The 13647-nt window shown below is 36.9% G+C and overlaps 1 protein-coding gene across 1 annotated transcript in view; it reads right to left on the bottom strand.

Moving 5' to 3' along the window:
* The window catches only part of ITGA8 (integrin subunit alpha 8), a 115728-nt gene that overhangs the window by 45358 nt on the left and 56723 nt on the right, over nucleotides 1-13647 (bottom strand). Inside the window, exons 21-23 of the mRNA XM_063150608.1 lie at nucleotides 8910-9002; nucleotides 3342-3421; nucleotides 300-380 (exon numbers count right to left, since the gene is read on the bottom strand). Coding sequence (XP_063006678.1) covers nucleotides 300-380; nucleotides 3342-3421; nucleotides 8910-9002 — 254 coding nt within the window. The remainder of the gene's footprint in view (nucleotides 1-299; nucleotides 381-3341; nucleotides 3422-8909; nucleotides 9003-13647) is intronic.

Genomic DNA, 13647 nt, shown 5'->3' with positions numbered 1-13647 from the left:
GACCTACACATATGAGCAGGCATTTTATATTAGCAACATCCATGCACAATTTGAATGCTCAAATGAAATGCTGGCTCTGACTGGTGTTACTACAATGTGAGATTCTTTAAGTTGCTGTCTTTGCACAGTCAGTCAATCAGTTTGTAGTAGTTCCATCCTGCAAGGCTTGCAGGGGTGAGACCCAGGTGTCCTAGATGGATTAGGCATTTGGGTTTATAATAAGCATGGGATTACCATATGCAGAAAGATTCTGTTAAAAAAGTAGTTATCAAAATGAGTTTAAATAGTTGAATACTTACCCTCTGATCTGTACTTGAGCTGCAGCACTGATGTTGATATGGAGGTTCACTAAGTTGCTGGTGGGATTTATCTTGTTAGAACTGGAAAATATATGTACAAATATTAACAAAGGTTTTATATCAGAACTCTAGATTATCATATCACTCAACACACAAGGCCCACTGGGCATATCACAAAATGAGATTCCTACTGGCACTCTTCAGTCTTGTAGGACACGGGTATTTAAGATGGATATTATTTGAGCTCATCACATATTTAATAATATCATCAACTGAAGCTTCCTTTAAAGAATCCTGTAATGATTAATAAGATGTTACAAATTTATTTGGCTCAGAATATCTTGTACAACTTGGCTATCTGTATAGATAAAAGTACCTTAATAGAATAGAACTTTGTTTCATACACTGGAGGAAGGCAGTGTTAATGAACAATACAAGCTTTGTTAGAATAAAATTTATTTTTATGATTCTCCAAACCTGTGACTTTAGCATGACTTAGTCTTTGGGGAAAAAGAACCAAGATCAACTGTTTCTTTCATTTTCTTATTTTCTTCCCTCCCCTATCCAAGTGTTTACATTTTTAAAACCACTTCGTAGTGAAAACAGATCTCCGTGTTTAAAATCTAGAGCTCTCACTCATCTTATTGTCTTTTCTGATTGTAAATCCTTAGTAATAAACATAGTTTCTCTTACTTCAAAAGGCTACTCCTGTGATTATAGCCCATTCCTATAAAAAAGGTTTGCAAGTTCAAATTCATGAAGATAGTGAAGTAATTACAGACTTAGAATTTATTTAACTATGAGATTAACAACACTAAATTTGGATTTCTTTTTCAATCAAGTGTGGTTTCCTTGCTCCATGAACACCAAGTTTCTATTGCTGTCCCAGTTTGCTGCTATCACATCTGGGTACCATCAGTCAATTGGAAACATTCAGAGGAGGTCAGCATTTCCAGTGACTGACTCCTGAGGAATAAAGAGCTTTGATCCAGGCTTTCTGGTTACAGATTGCTGAAATAAAGAGCAGCTCTAATTTGTTTGTAAACTAATGCAAATTCCCATCAAGCATTATTTGAAATTTTAGGTAATACTCTATAGCCATTTTTTTGGGTATAAATGTACAAAAATTGTTTAAAGTGTTATTATTATAAAATTATTGTACCACTATTTTGTTAGAATAAGCTGCTCTCCAACTTGCTTATTTGTCTTAATTTCCATAGAGTTAAAATACAGATTTTGGTCATACATATCTGCTATTCAAACCTTGTTCATGCTACTTTTTTGGAGAAGAAAACAGTTTAAAAGAAGTGCCAAGACATCTCTCTCTCTCTAAGAGGTACATAATTGCATAGCAACATCCACATCAGAAAAGGAATCAGATTTCAAGACACTTCTCAGCCTCTTGCTTGTTTCTTATAAGTAATGAACTTAAGTTTTGCAAACCAAAATACTCATTTTCCACTTGATGTTTTGAAGCAAATGAAAGTCCTCTCTTTTGAATAAATTAAAGAAGGACACAAATTCAGATGTGTTCTTGCCTCCATCTAGGCCATTTCCTCTGTTTGCTTCATGGAGTTCTGCTCTGTTTTTCTTTTAGGATTGTTTCATCTGTTCACTAAGAACATAGAAATACACAAACTGTCCTGCTGCTTGTGAATGAATGTACGAAGCAGTGAGTTTTAACTGTAGGGTACATTCCCAATGCAAGAAATTTTACTCTTTACTCTTTCCTTTTTTGTCGTTTTTTAAATAGCTGTGTGCTCTTCAATATTTTCATACCAGTTTGTAGCCCAACACATTTCCTTCCTTTACATTTTAGTGAGTCACACTCACGGAGGAAGCATGAGATGTTGTTGTCTCCTGAAGTTCGGACTTATTCCTTAGGAAATTCTTGTCACTTTTTAAAAACTGTTACCTACATTCAACTCTTATTACCTAGACAGATTTAACTACCCAAAAAGCTCTGGACCTCCCCAGACTCACAGCATGAAAAGGGTGGTGACATGAGCCTCGGAGAACCATTTAAAACTACTGCTTGCACTAAGAAATGAATAGTGGCATGGACAGGGGGCCTGTAAGGTAAATGCTGTGTCTCTCTCCAGGAGAGCTCATGTCCAGGTTTGCATGGTTCCCACCCAGATTCCAGGGAGACCAAATGCCCAATGGACCTCTGTGCCATTGGTGTGCCCTCCCTGAGTTTCTGCATGTCCTTTCCCTTCAAGGGTTACATTATGGAGACATGACTTAAACATTTCAAATGTCTCAGTTATTTACCATAATGAGCATGATCAACGCCCTCATTAAAGGCCAGACATTAGCAATTAAGTCTCTGCATGTGGGGCAGGGAGGGCCCCATGCAGAACTCCAGGGAGTATTTGATGAGGACAGATGGAGCAGCAGCCCTTCCACCCACTGAAAAGGTCCCAGGTTTGTTTTTGCTGTTATCCTAACCCAGCCCACTCTGTGCTTTTTTGTCTCTGTGGGAGAAGTTCTGCTCAGTATAAAACACAAGATTCTACAATATTATTATGTGAAGCCCACAAATGGGGAGGAATCAAATGGAAAAATTACAAAGGTTCACCTGCATCAAACTGAAACAGTTCTCTCTGTGCCAGTAAATCTGCTGAGCAGATTTTAACTGCTTTCCTTTTGTTTTCTAAATTTTGAAGAAGAAGCATGTCTGGTTTAATTCAGAGCATGATATGTTTGTGCATATTCACCGTTGTTACAAAGTGATTACTGTGTATTAATTCTGAAGTTTAAATAAAGTTCAGATTTGGCAAATCTGCAGAAGATGCTTAAAAACTCAGTTAACCTGAATTTTAAAGAAATACCTGAATAACCTGAATTTTAAAGAAATAGGACTGATTCTCCCAATAGTTAATGAGGTTCCAAATTCAAAAATCCTCGTGACATAAACTACCATTGGAGAGCCCCTGAAATAATTACTGATACTCAAAAGGGACCTTATTATATAATAAACTTCATATGGCAAAAGGAATTAATAATTTAAATAACCATGCTCTTGATAAAATATCTAACCTTTTTATTTGCAGCTCAAAATTGATGCTGAAGTCTGCATTTTCAAAATGCTGAACAGAAAATCGAATGCCTGCGGAGAACTGAGAAAGAAACAAAACAACAGGTTACTAGAAACAGTTGATCTCTCCAGATCTATAAAGCAGCACTGTTCAACATTGCATTTCACAGACTTATACTGGATACTGTTGCTTTTCAAAATTAGTATGAAATAACATCATCTAGTTGTTCTCAGGAAAAAATACCCTCCTGCCTCTGTATGTCACCAGATGGAAAACTTGGCTGGAAAGAGGAAAGATCAGAGGAATAGAGAAGCACTCCCAAGAACACAGCAGTGGGCCCTTCTTCATCCAGACAGTCTTTGCTTTGCCAAGCCAAGCCAAAAGCAAATAACAGTTGTCTGGCAGCTCTGATCCCTGCCTCCATCCATGCACGCCCCTGGCCAGGTCTGCAGGCTCCCTGCACTGTCTCTGCACCTGGCAGCTCTGCACTGCCGGCTTCAGGCGCTGTGGGGCTGACTGAGCACCTGAGGCTAAACTAGCACCAGTTTAATTTACTTCTAGTTGATTTTTTTTTATCCATTGTGGATCTGTTAAGAGGAATACAGCTTCAAAGTTATATTTTCAGTTCAATTTGCTACAACTTGGGAGTGAGTGACCAGAGGAGAGAGTAAAACACACAGGTCCCAAAACTGAAGGAGGTAAGTGCTTCCACTCGTGCTGCTTTGTGTTTAAGCAGACCTGGCTTCCTCCTTTTGACAATTTCCATTTGCGTTGCAAGAATAGCAGGGATAAGCAGACCAAGTTTATTCAGAAGAGAGAAGGGCTAACTAGAGAAGGAATATACAATAGCCCATGGTGGGGTCTCTGTAAGCCTCCCACTGGACACATTTACAGCCCCAGTGTGTAAGTGCCAGGTGAGTAGCAGGAGATGCCATCTGTCCTCAATGTTCAATTAATTAAATTCTACTGCAATGTTTAAATCGTTGTTTTTAATTCTTTCAACTGCATGTTTAAATCTGGTAATTTTCAAAATGTGAATTTTTCAATTCCTACAACTCCTCACTGCTCCTCTACCTTCCATCTGGCCTAATGGCAGAATTTCTAGCAGGATAACATGCACATTGTACTTGCACTTTTTTAAAAAGGATGGTAACGCATAGATATATTCTCCATGTGGACAAACAATCTTTGTGAGAAATTAATCAAAAAGCATCAGGAAATGAGGACATTATTCCCTCATCTCTGCCAATGTCTGACTAGACTGGGGGTGGGGGGGGGAGAAAAAAAGGTTGTCTGCTTGGCATAATTTCCTCAGAATATTTCAGGAAACTTGTTAACAACAGGATAGAACACACAAATGTAGGGACCTAAATTCAACATCATTGAAGATGAGGAATTTTTCTCTGTGAACATCATTTCATATGTTTAAGCAATTCCTTTTTCCCACCATTTTTTTCATTCAATTCTCCTATTTCTTCATTTGCAGTGGTGCAACACAATCCATCACCAGACAAAACTTACCTAACATGTTTCATCTACTTTCAGCTGACTCAAGCTGAACCAATACTGTTATCATAAATTGAATGGTGAGTTCAAATCTCTGAATTCTGACTATCTTAATTTCATAGTTTCAGTAGATCTCCTTTTTGAAGCAAAATCTTTCAGATAAAAAGACTGATTAAACAACAAGTGCTCATTAAATTGCTCAAAAGTTGAATAGCTAACTTGGAATAAAGATGTAAGCTCTGTTTAATTTTAAGCTCACTTTTTGGAGATGATATTACCAACTCTATTGATATTCCATTCACCTTTAAAAATATAATGACTTTTGTCTTTTAGACAAAAATTTCCAGATATTAAACTCACCATTTATCTTCCTGTTTTTACTAACCAGTCTAAATAAATTTGTTTCCAATGATAGCAGAAAAAACATTTGATGAACCAAAGATAAAATTTTCATCAGACTGAGCAGCCATGAACTGCAGTTCTGATGATCTATTACACCCCTGAGGCTTCATCTTTAATAGTGAAACACACTCCTACTGTACAACTCTAAGAAGTTGCAGATGTTGTCTTTGTGGAGCCATGTGACTTTGTTTATGTCATGTAACCCTTGATATTGCCACTAATAATAGGGCAAGGATGCTCACATGCCCTTGCTGAAAACCACTGAGGCCAAAGGAGTTTATCTTGCTTGAACATATAACTTAGCAATTATTCAACATCCTTATTTTAGTAGCACAGAAATTTTATCAGAATAGTTTATTTTTACTTAAAATTTTTGAAGTGAGGTAAGTTTAATTAAGACTGCATTATTTCCATGTTTGTAACATCATGTGTCTTTGAAATACATGACATTTCTGCTATTACTGATAAGTTTTAGCCTATTATGTTTGACAGAATTTAGGAGTATGCTGAGAGACAGATGTGTAGCTTTTTATGAAGTGTCTTACAGTGCTAAAAAAAGATAAAACTGGCTTCTCTTGAAGAATCAGTTTGGTACATACCAAGAAATAGGCAAGATCTTCCAAGCCTCCAGTCTTCTAGCCTTATTTCTATTAATTTGTATAAACTTCCAGATTCTTCTACTAGAATTTTCTCACTTGCTGATGCCACTGAACAGGCATTAGGAAGCTTGTCTGATCCATTTCAGTGTCATAAATAAGTATATTGAGCAATCTTTGCCAGTGAGATGTTGTCAGACATTTAGCTTGCATTCTGGCATTGAGATTTTCTTTAACAATTCTTTTTATCTTCATTTTTACTCTTTGATCTTTTTTTTTAAACTTCAAAGATATTACTGAAAAGATGAAATATTTTTTGTGGCCAGTAAACAATTTTAAGGACACAGATGACATAATGCATTTTGAAGATGTGAGGTGTCAGACAAGCCTGTAGTCTGCTGCAGTAATATCCCATAGATTATATTACAAAATCCCAACATAACCCTCATACTCAGAAGCTGATCTTCAAGAGCTCAAGAATTCTAGGATTTCAGGGTGCTGGCAAGTCATTAAGGTGACTCAATAGTTAAAGAGTTTTAGGAATGTTCAATTTTGACCTAACCCTTCCTTCCCACTCACAGCTTCCACAAAGAGTCCCTTTCTGACTGAGTATTTTGAGAATAACTGATCTCCTGCCAGAGCAGAATTGTTTTGCAAAACTGGAAATGGATCAGAGCAACCTTTTGAGATTTATGCAATTTGTACAAAGGGTTGGTATTTTGCTTTTGGAAGTACATTTGCCATCACAAATATGTTTGGACTGAAAAAAACACAGGTCCTTTCACCTTTACTGAGCTTCCAGGAGAGCTGGCTTCAAAGATAAATTTAGGATTTAAGATTTCCCTTACTCTAATCAAACAATGTTGCCATCTGGCTTTGTAATGCTCTACCTTTGATGCCTCAATTTTAAAGGGATGGATTATTTTGTTGTAAAGTAGAAAACCCTTGAATATATTATGAACCCTACTGTTTTATTCTGCTACTTGTCTCTTTATGAAGTAGTGTGCTTAATAGTATCTGGTAATGGAACTTAGAGCAGTCCTAGAATTGATTCTGAAGAGAAGAAGGATTAGTTATGCTGTGAAAATTCATAAAGAGACAGGCAAGAGTAGTGGCCACCAAATGGCATTCCTGAAGTCTTCACACTGCTATTGCTAGCATTTTGGGTGAAGGATGATGTGGAAACAGGGCTTTGGATTCAAAGGGAGAGTATTAGGGTCTGTAGTCTAACACCTCTACACTCAGAACTTTCCATTGCTTATGCTTATTGCAAAGATTTCCTTTCCTTCTTGGCATACAAGTTAGTGTCTCTTGTGTTTGGTCTTCCTTTTCTCTTCCAGCCCAAGGGGCTTTATGCTCTCCTGCCCCACTCCATTGCATCCCAATCACCCACAATATTCTTGTCCACTTCCATCTGTATCTTGAGAATTTGCTTCTGCCTTGACGCTAATTAGGAAACTACTAAGCAGATGAATAAACTTGCTGTCTTCTCAGTACAAGAAATTATTTGCCTTGAATTGGAATTTTCTCATGCTTTGGCCTGTCATTGCATCCCATCATCCCATTATTAAAGTTCCATTCCTCAGAATGTTTTCAATTACTTTTACTTTTTAGGATTTTCATTAAGTAGAATAAAACAAAAGCTACAAAATCTTTTGGCCTTCTTGTCTATGTCCTTCTCAGAAACGTTTATAGTAATCTCTTCAGAATTCTAGTTCAAAGCAGTTCAATGTAGAGATTCTTCTTCCCAGGAGGTCCATCACCTGGAGCTTAATTTTCAATGGTTTCCACCTCCCTGTAGTCCCAAAGAATCTCTGTGACTGCCTGTGGCCATGCAAGCAGATGACACTATGAGACACCTGCCTTCACTGAAGGATCAGACATGACCTGTTTCAAGATTAAAAGAGGCCAGGAAAGGCTGTCTCTACAGAGAGGCTGAAGATTGAAATACTGATCTTCCATAGGATAGACCTTAACTTAGTAGGTATTTTGAAAATACGAAAGAAATTTGCTTTGGTTTCTTTGCAAAGCCATAGGTCCAATATGAAATTCAAACAGTAGTAGTTTTCAACTAAAAGCTGTTATTTATTCCTGATATATGTTTAAGCTGTTGATTGCTTTGTTCTTATTAGGACAGTTTTTTATTTAAGTATCAATATTTGGTTTATTTTCTTTTAGTTAAATATTTCTAGAACTTAAGAATTTATGAGAAACACTTAATTCCTCTGTAAGAGCATCCATAGCTGAACATTCCTGGATTTAACATTTCTGTGGTTTCCTGGGTTGTTTTGTCATGACATAGGGACAAAGAATGACAATTGTGGAATTTTTTATCTCCAAACCTATTTTTTATCCTTATCTAGTGTTCATCATCACTTATTATACAGTTATGCTTTTGTCCAAAAACAAGGCTACCATCATTCCATCTAATGTGTAGTATGATTTATTAGAGGCTGTCATTGCATCCCATCATCCCATTATGAAAATTCCATTCCTCAGAAATGTTTTCAATTACTTTTACTTTTTAGGATGATAGTTTTACTTTTCAGGGAAATCTTTAGAAATAAAATAATAACTTTAAAGCATAAGTTTATTCCAAACACACTTTCCTTGATATAAATTGTGATATAAACTGGCAATACAACCCTTATGCACTCAAGATGAGAATCAGGCTGATGTTGTCATTTACTATACATATATCTTCATGTTTTAAGTAGAGAGGATTCTAAAAGGGAGAAATAAACTCATCACATTATAGATGAGAATTCTCATTATACTAGTGCAACTTCTAATGAAATGATAGTGATAAATTGAGTCACTCTCACTTTCTTTGAGTGACATGAACTCCAAGTTCTAGCATAATTAATCTTTTAGAAAAACAAATTGCTACTTTTCCAAAAGCACAATCATGCCTCTTATTACACCAACAATTTATTGTCCAGGTAAATAATTTGGTTCATGTACTGCTTATTGGGACACATTCTGGTAATTGATTAAATTTCCATTTGTTCTCCTTTAAAATTCAATTAGATAAAAATCAGTAAATGCATCTGGTTTTCCCTTACGTTTGCGCCAGCCACCATGGGGTTCCCAAGATCACAAACCACCATTCTAGTTTCATTTTCCATCTTGTAATCACAGCTCAACACACGCAGGGCCTGCAACAAAAGGACACCAATACAGAGGTCAGAGATCACAGTGAAATGGATCCAGTTGGGAAAGTGATGCCTTTTTGACTGTGACCTTTCTTTTGATTTCAGACACCTGCTCAGAGCACTATCAAAACATTTAGTTGGTTATTGTCAGACAACGGGGGGAAACTGATGCCAGGGAAAAACAAACAAGATAGTTTCCCAGTACCTTAAAAACCAGGATGAGATCACTCTATGTCTAGTTTTATCATACTGCTTTGTTGCCATGAATCATTCCTATAGCCATAATGACTCAACAGAGAAACAAAGAGTAGACAAAACTAAGTGAGAAGAATAGGTCTCACAGTAATTCTGTAAAAACATAATTAGCAACAAAGGAGATAGATTTTCACATTATCAGATATAAAGGTTGTTTTTGTTTATAGCAATCCTTATCACTAGTAATATCATCTGTAAACAAAACAAACTACAAAAGAGATACAGCTATAAAACAGTGCAAGCTAGTAGATACAGAATAAAGCAAAGCAATAAAATATGGGGGGTTGCAATAAAATGTGTTGGGGTTTTTTTCTGTTTTCCTCTCTGACATCTTCAGTAAATGAAGACATTTCCATGTATGTGCAGAAAGCAGCTTTGTAAAAGCAGGATGCAGCAAGTTGCATTGCCTTTCTGCTCATTTGTGATTCTCACAGATGAACCAGTGTGAATGAGCTCATGACCTCTGTATAAAAAGACCTGGGAAATCTCTGTACCAATTTGCCCTATCTGTAAAAGCCAGCATGGACATGCTGTCCTTGTAACTTCCTGAGATTAAAAGAAAAGACAGGGCATGTCCTAAATAGAGCCCATGTGAAGCATGCCCTCAGCAGACACCTCATTGTATGCTGACATTTTTACAGTTTGCTAGGAGGAAACAAAAGTTTGTTACACAGCATGTCCAGTGCACTAAAAGCCTTCCCAAGCCTCTCTAGGGTTGGGAGGGAAGCATTTTTATATTCTCTCCAGCTGGTTAATTAGAGGTGGGAAGCAATGCATGGGAGAAAAGAGGGTGTTAACACAGTCAGAATCAAACGTGTCTGGAAAATTGTCCATTTGATCTTGATGTGTGGGTTTATAGTTTTGCTTTTGTTGGGGGAGAGGAGTTGAAATTGAAGTCTAAAAGTTAGATATATATACTCATTTGTATTAGATACTTGGCAGTTTCTTTAAAGATGCTGTATTATAGACCAACACAAAGTAAATCAGCCCTTATCACATATTTTTTTTTTGGCCCTCAAAGGCTGAGAAAATATAGGAGTTTTTCAAGGAGTTCTTCTGCAATCTGGAGGCTATGTTCCTAGACTAAAAATGATTAATGCTGCAGAATTTATCTGACCGGCATCACAAAACCTAATTTGTGCAGTCTAAAGATGTGACAAAGGGTCAATCTTGGTAGAATTCCTTCCATAATGAGATTTACTGTCTGTTTTTGCACTGATCGTCTTTTTGAGGTGGTTAAGTACAAAATAGGAAAATTAAAACCAGGCAGGAAGCTAGCAAGAGCTGAGACTAGTACACCTACTGTGGCCAGCATCATTACATTCATATATAACTCAGCCAGATGGAAGGGTTTGCCACAAAGCCCTTCTACCTGAAATTGGTAGCAATTCACATTTCTGTAGCAACACACAGGTTTTTTTCGCAGTCTTGAGCAGAAGTAAAACCCCAACAATTATCACATGTGCTCCCAGGGTGCATTTTAACTAGAAAGTGATTGGATGCTTTAAGTAATCCAGGCAGCCTACAAGCTTGAAACTCTTCTGTCGTTGTAGTGATGCCACAATGGTTAAACACAACCAGCTGGCAAGTAAAAAACTTCTTCTTTCCTTTACCATCACCCTCCAATTTTATTTTATGAGGAAAAGGGGATGGATTAGTTGATTTAATTAGTTGATTAGGGGATCTTCTGGTTGATGTATATTTATGTATCTAACTGACATATGAAGAGTAGTCTTTGCCTTCACCAAGCTCAAATCATGTCTCATCTACCCAGCCACAATGTACCTAGTCTAAGAATTTCCACGTAAGACAAGAATGTTCCAGGTCTTTTTCTCATTTTAACTCTTCAGTTCGGAAGGGCATGGGGGAAATGGCTCAGAGCTTATCCACTGCAATACCAGTCTGGATGTGATCTTCACCAGTCTGTAGTTTCCAGCCTGAGTAGAGGCAGTTCTGCCAAAATATATAATGTTTTTGGTGTGTAACAAATATCTGTTAGTGCTTTGTATTTGCCTGATTTCCTAATTATTCCATAAGAATTTGGGTCCCAGCTTTTGCTACTAAGGCAGGATTGAGCTGTTCAATAGGGGCAGCTCTACCATGGAGCAAAGGGCTGGTGCACAGTGTTCAGGCAATGGCTGGGGGTTCAAACACACAGTCTTGTTAGGGACTGTTGTGGTGTAAGAATGTACCATACAGCAGTACATATTGTCTCTGGATCTACTGCTGGAAATATATGTATATAATACTACAAAGTGGTTATACTTTCTTCATTGTAGCTAATTTCAGTAAATTCAGAACTACTGCATATGAACAGTTACTGCAAGCCAGTGGGTTTGCAGGAACTAGAGAAGCTGTGGTAATTTTCTCATTTACCTGGTATCTGGACCTTCTAAGTATTTCCACAATACAACTGGTAGAAAACACACTTGATTTCATTTAAAGTCATTCTATTTCAATCCTCAGCTTTTGACTGAAGGAAGTGTCAGCCTCTGCAGGAATCAACGAAGCTCCAAAATCATGTCCCCGACCTCAGACTTTAAAATCACACATATTCATTTGCCTCTCCACTTGCCTACGATCCCATTTCTGCAAAATGTTGCTAATCTTTTATGCAGTTGCACAGTCTGTGTGCAATATTCTACAGGATCAGGTCTGAGATAAGAAGATAATGCCAACTGAGGCACGTCAAACACTATACTGCACAAAGCTGAAGGGAGGAGCTAGAAGACAAGTGAATTTTCAGTGAAGTTTTTGACTTCATCAGCTTCTAAGTGTAATTCAAAAGATATAGAATAACACAATACATTGTTAACGTGAAATAAAGAAAAAAAAGCAGGATTGGACAGGAGGCACTTAAGGTGTTTCTCTATAAAGCACTTAATGTGTGTTTCTTTATTAGCTAGACTAAATGCAGAATAGCTCCACAGTAGACAAATATCCTCTATGAATACAGTCAGTTTGAAATTATGACAGTGTAATTGAATTATTTGATTCTACAGATATTTCAGTTCCATCAGAAATGTATCAAATTCCATTTCATTTATTCTTGTCTTACTCTGCCTGATTTGTTGGCTTTGAGGAGAACCTTATCTCTGCCTTAATACCAGGAATTCTGCAGTTCGGAGAAAAACAGCTACAAGAAGACTGTAAACATGGATGCAACCAAGAGGAAATGCAACCTAGAGGCAGAGCTTTAAGAATATGATTGCAATAGGCTCTACCATAAATCTACCTGTCTGCTGAAATTGCTTTATATTAAATTAGGTACATTTCTGGAGCAGTCACAGATACCCCATTGTCAGGATACAACACAAACATAAAAATAAGAACTGGAATCCTGACTCCACTGCAACTGACATGAAAACTGTCATTTTCACCTGTAGTGCATGCCTCAAAAAGTGCCTGCAGACCTTTTTTCCATATGCCTCAGTGTTTATGGCATCCAGTGTGATAACTTCTTGTTATCTTGTCAGTTCAAATTGCTCAAAGCCCTGTAAGTTGAATGAATTGAATCCCTCTCATTTATACTCACTTATACTCAGTGATACTATGACCCCTAAGAATTTGGTGATCCTGGTAAGAGAAGAATTTACATTTAGAAAATTTTAGAAGAAATTTGCAGTATCAATTTTTTCCAAATGAACATAGAAGTTAATATTTCAGTTTACATAATGGAACCATAATATTTCAAAAAACATAGTTTAAAGAAATATACATTTACTATTCAAAACAATAGGAAGAATAAACTTCTTTTCACTGCCATTTGTAATCCTTGTGAAAATGGTCCTTGAAATGCAGAAAGAAAGAACTAAAAATGACGTAGCAAGTAGGACTAATGTTTTGATCCTTCTCAGAAAGAACATGATGATATCTTTTTGAATGAAGTACAAAAAGCAAAAAATATGAAATAAATTATGTGTGTGAATGAGCTAAGTAAATGTAGAGAAAAGGAGGGCAGTTTTTTATCTACGAGGATTCAGAATTGGATTTGTCAGAAAGGCATTTTTATCCTTCCCAAAATCTGAAAAGAATGAAGTAATTGTATTGGGTTTCCTGGGTTTTTAAAATTTTGTCCTCAAAAGAAAAAATATTCTAACTTTAAAACTCCTTCTCAACCCATTCTAGCTTCTCTTTATTCTTCCAAAGCACCAGGATCTTTCCTTCCTTTCTCCATGAGTCTATTGTGTTGTCACTATAAAACTAAGTTTTTCCTAAAATGGTAAAAAGCCCTGAATGATTTCTCTCTGTCCAGACCAGAGAATGGTTTGGATTGGAAGGGACCTTAACAATCATCTTGTTCCACCCCTGCCACTGTGGACAAGTCACCTTCTACTACACCAGGCTGCTCCACCCAACCAGGCCTTAAACATTTCAAGGGATGGGCCTGTTC

The sequence above is a fragment of the Melospiza melodia genome, chromosome 1, assembly GCF_035770615.1.
Source record: "Melospiza melodia melodia isolate bMelMel2 chromosome 1, bMelMel2.pri, whole genome shotgun sequence".
Lineage (NCBI taxonomy): Eukaryota > Metazoa > Chordata > Aves > Passeriformes > Passerellidae > Melospiza > Melospiza melodia.
This window is presented reverse-complemented; position numbering and strand designations above follow the sequence as displayed.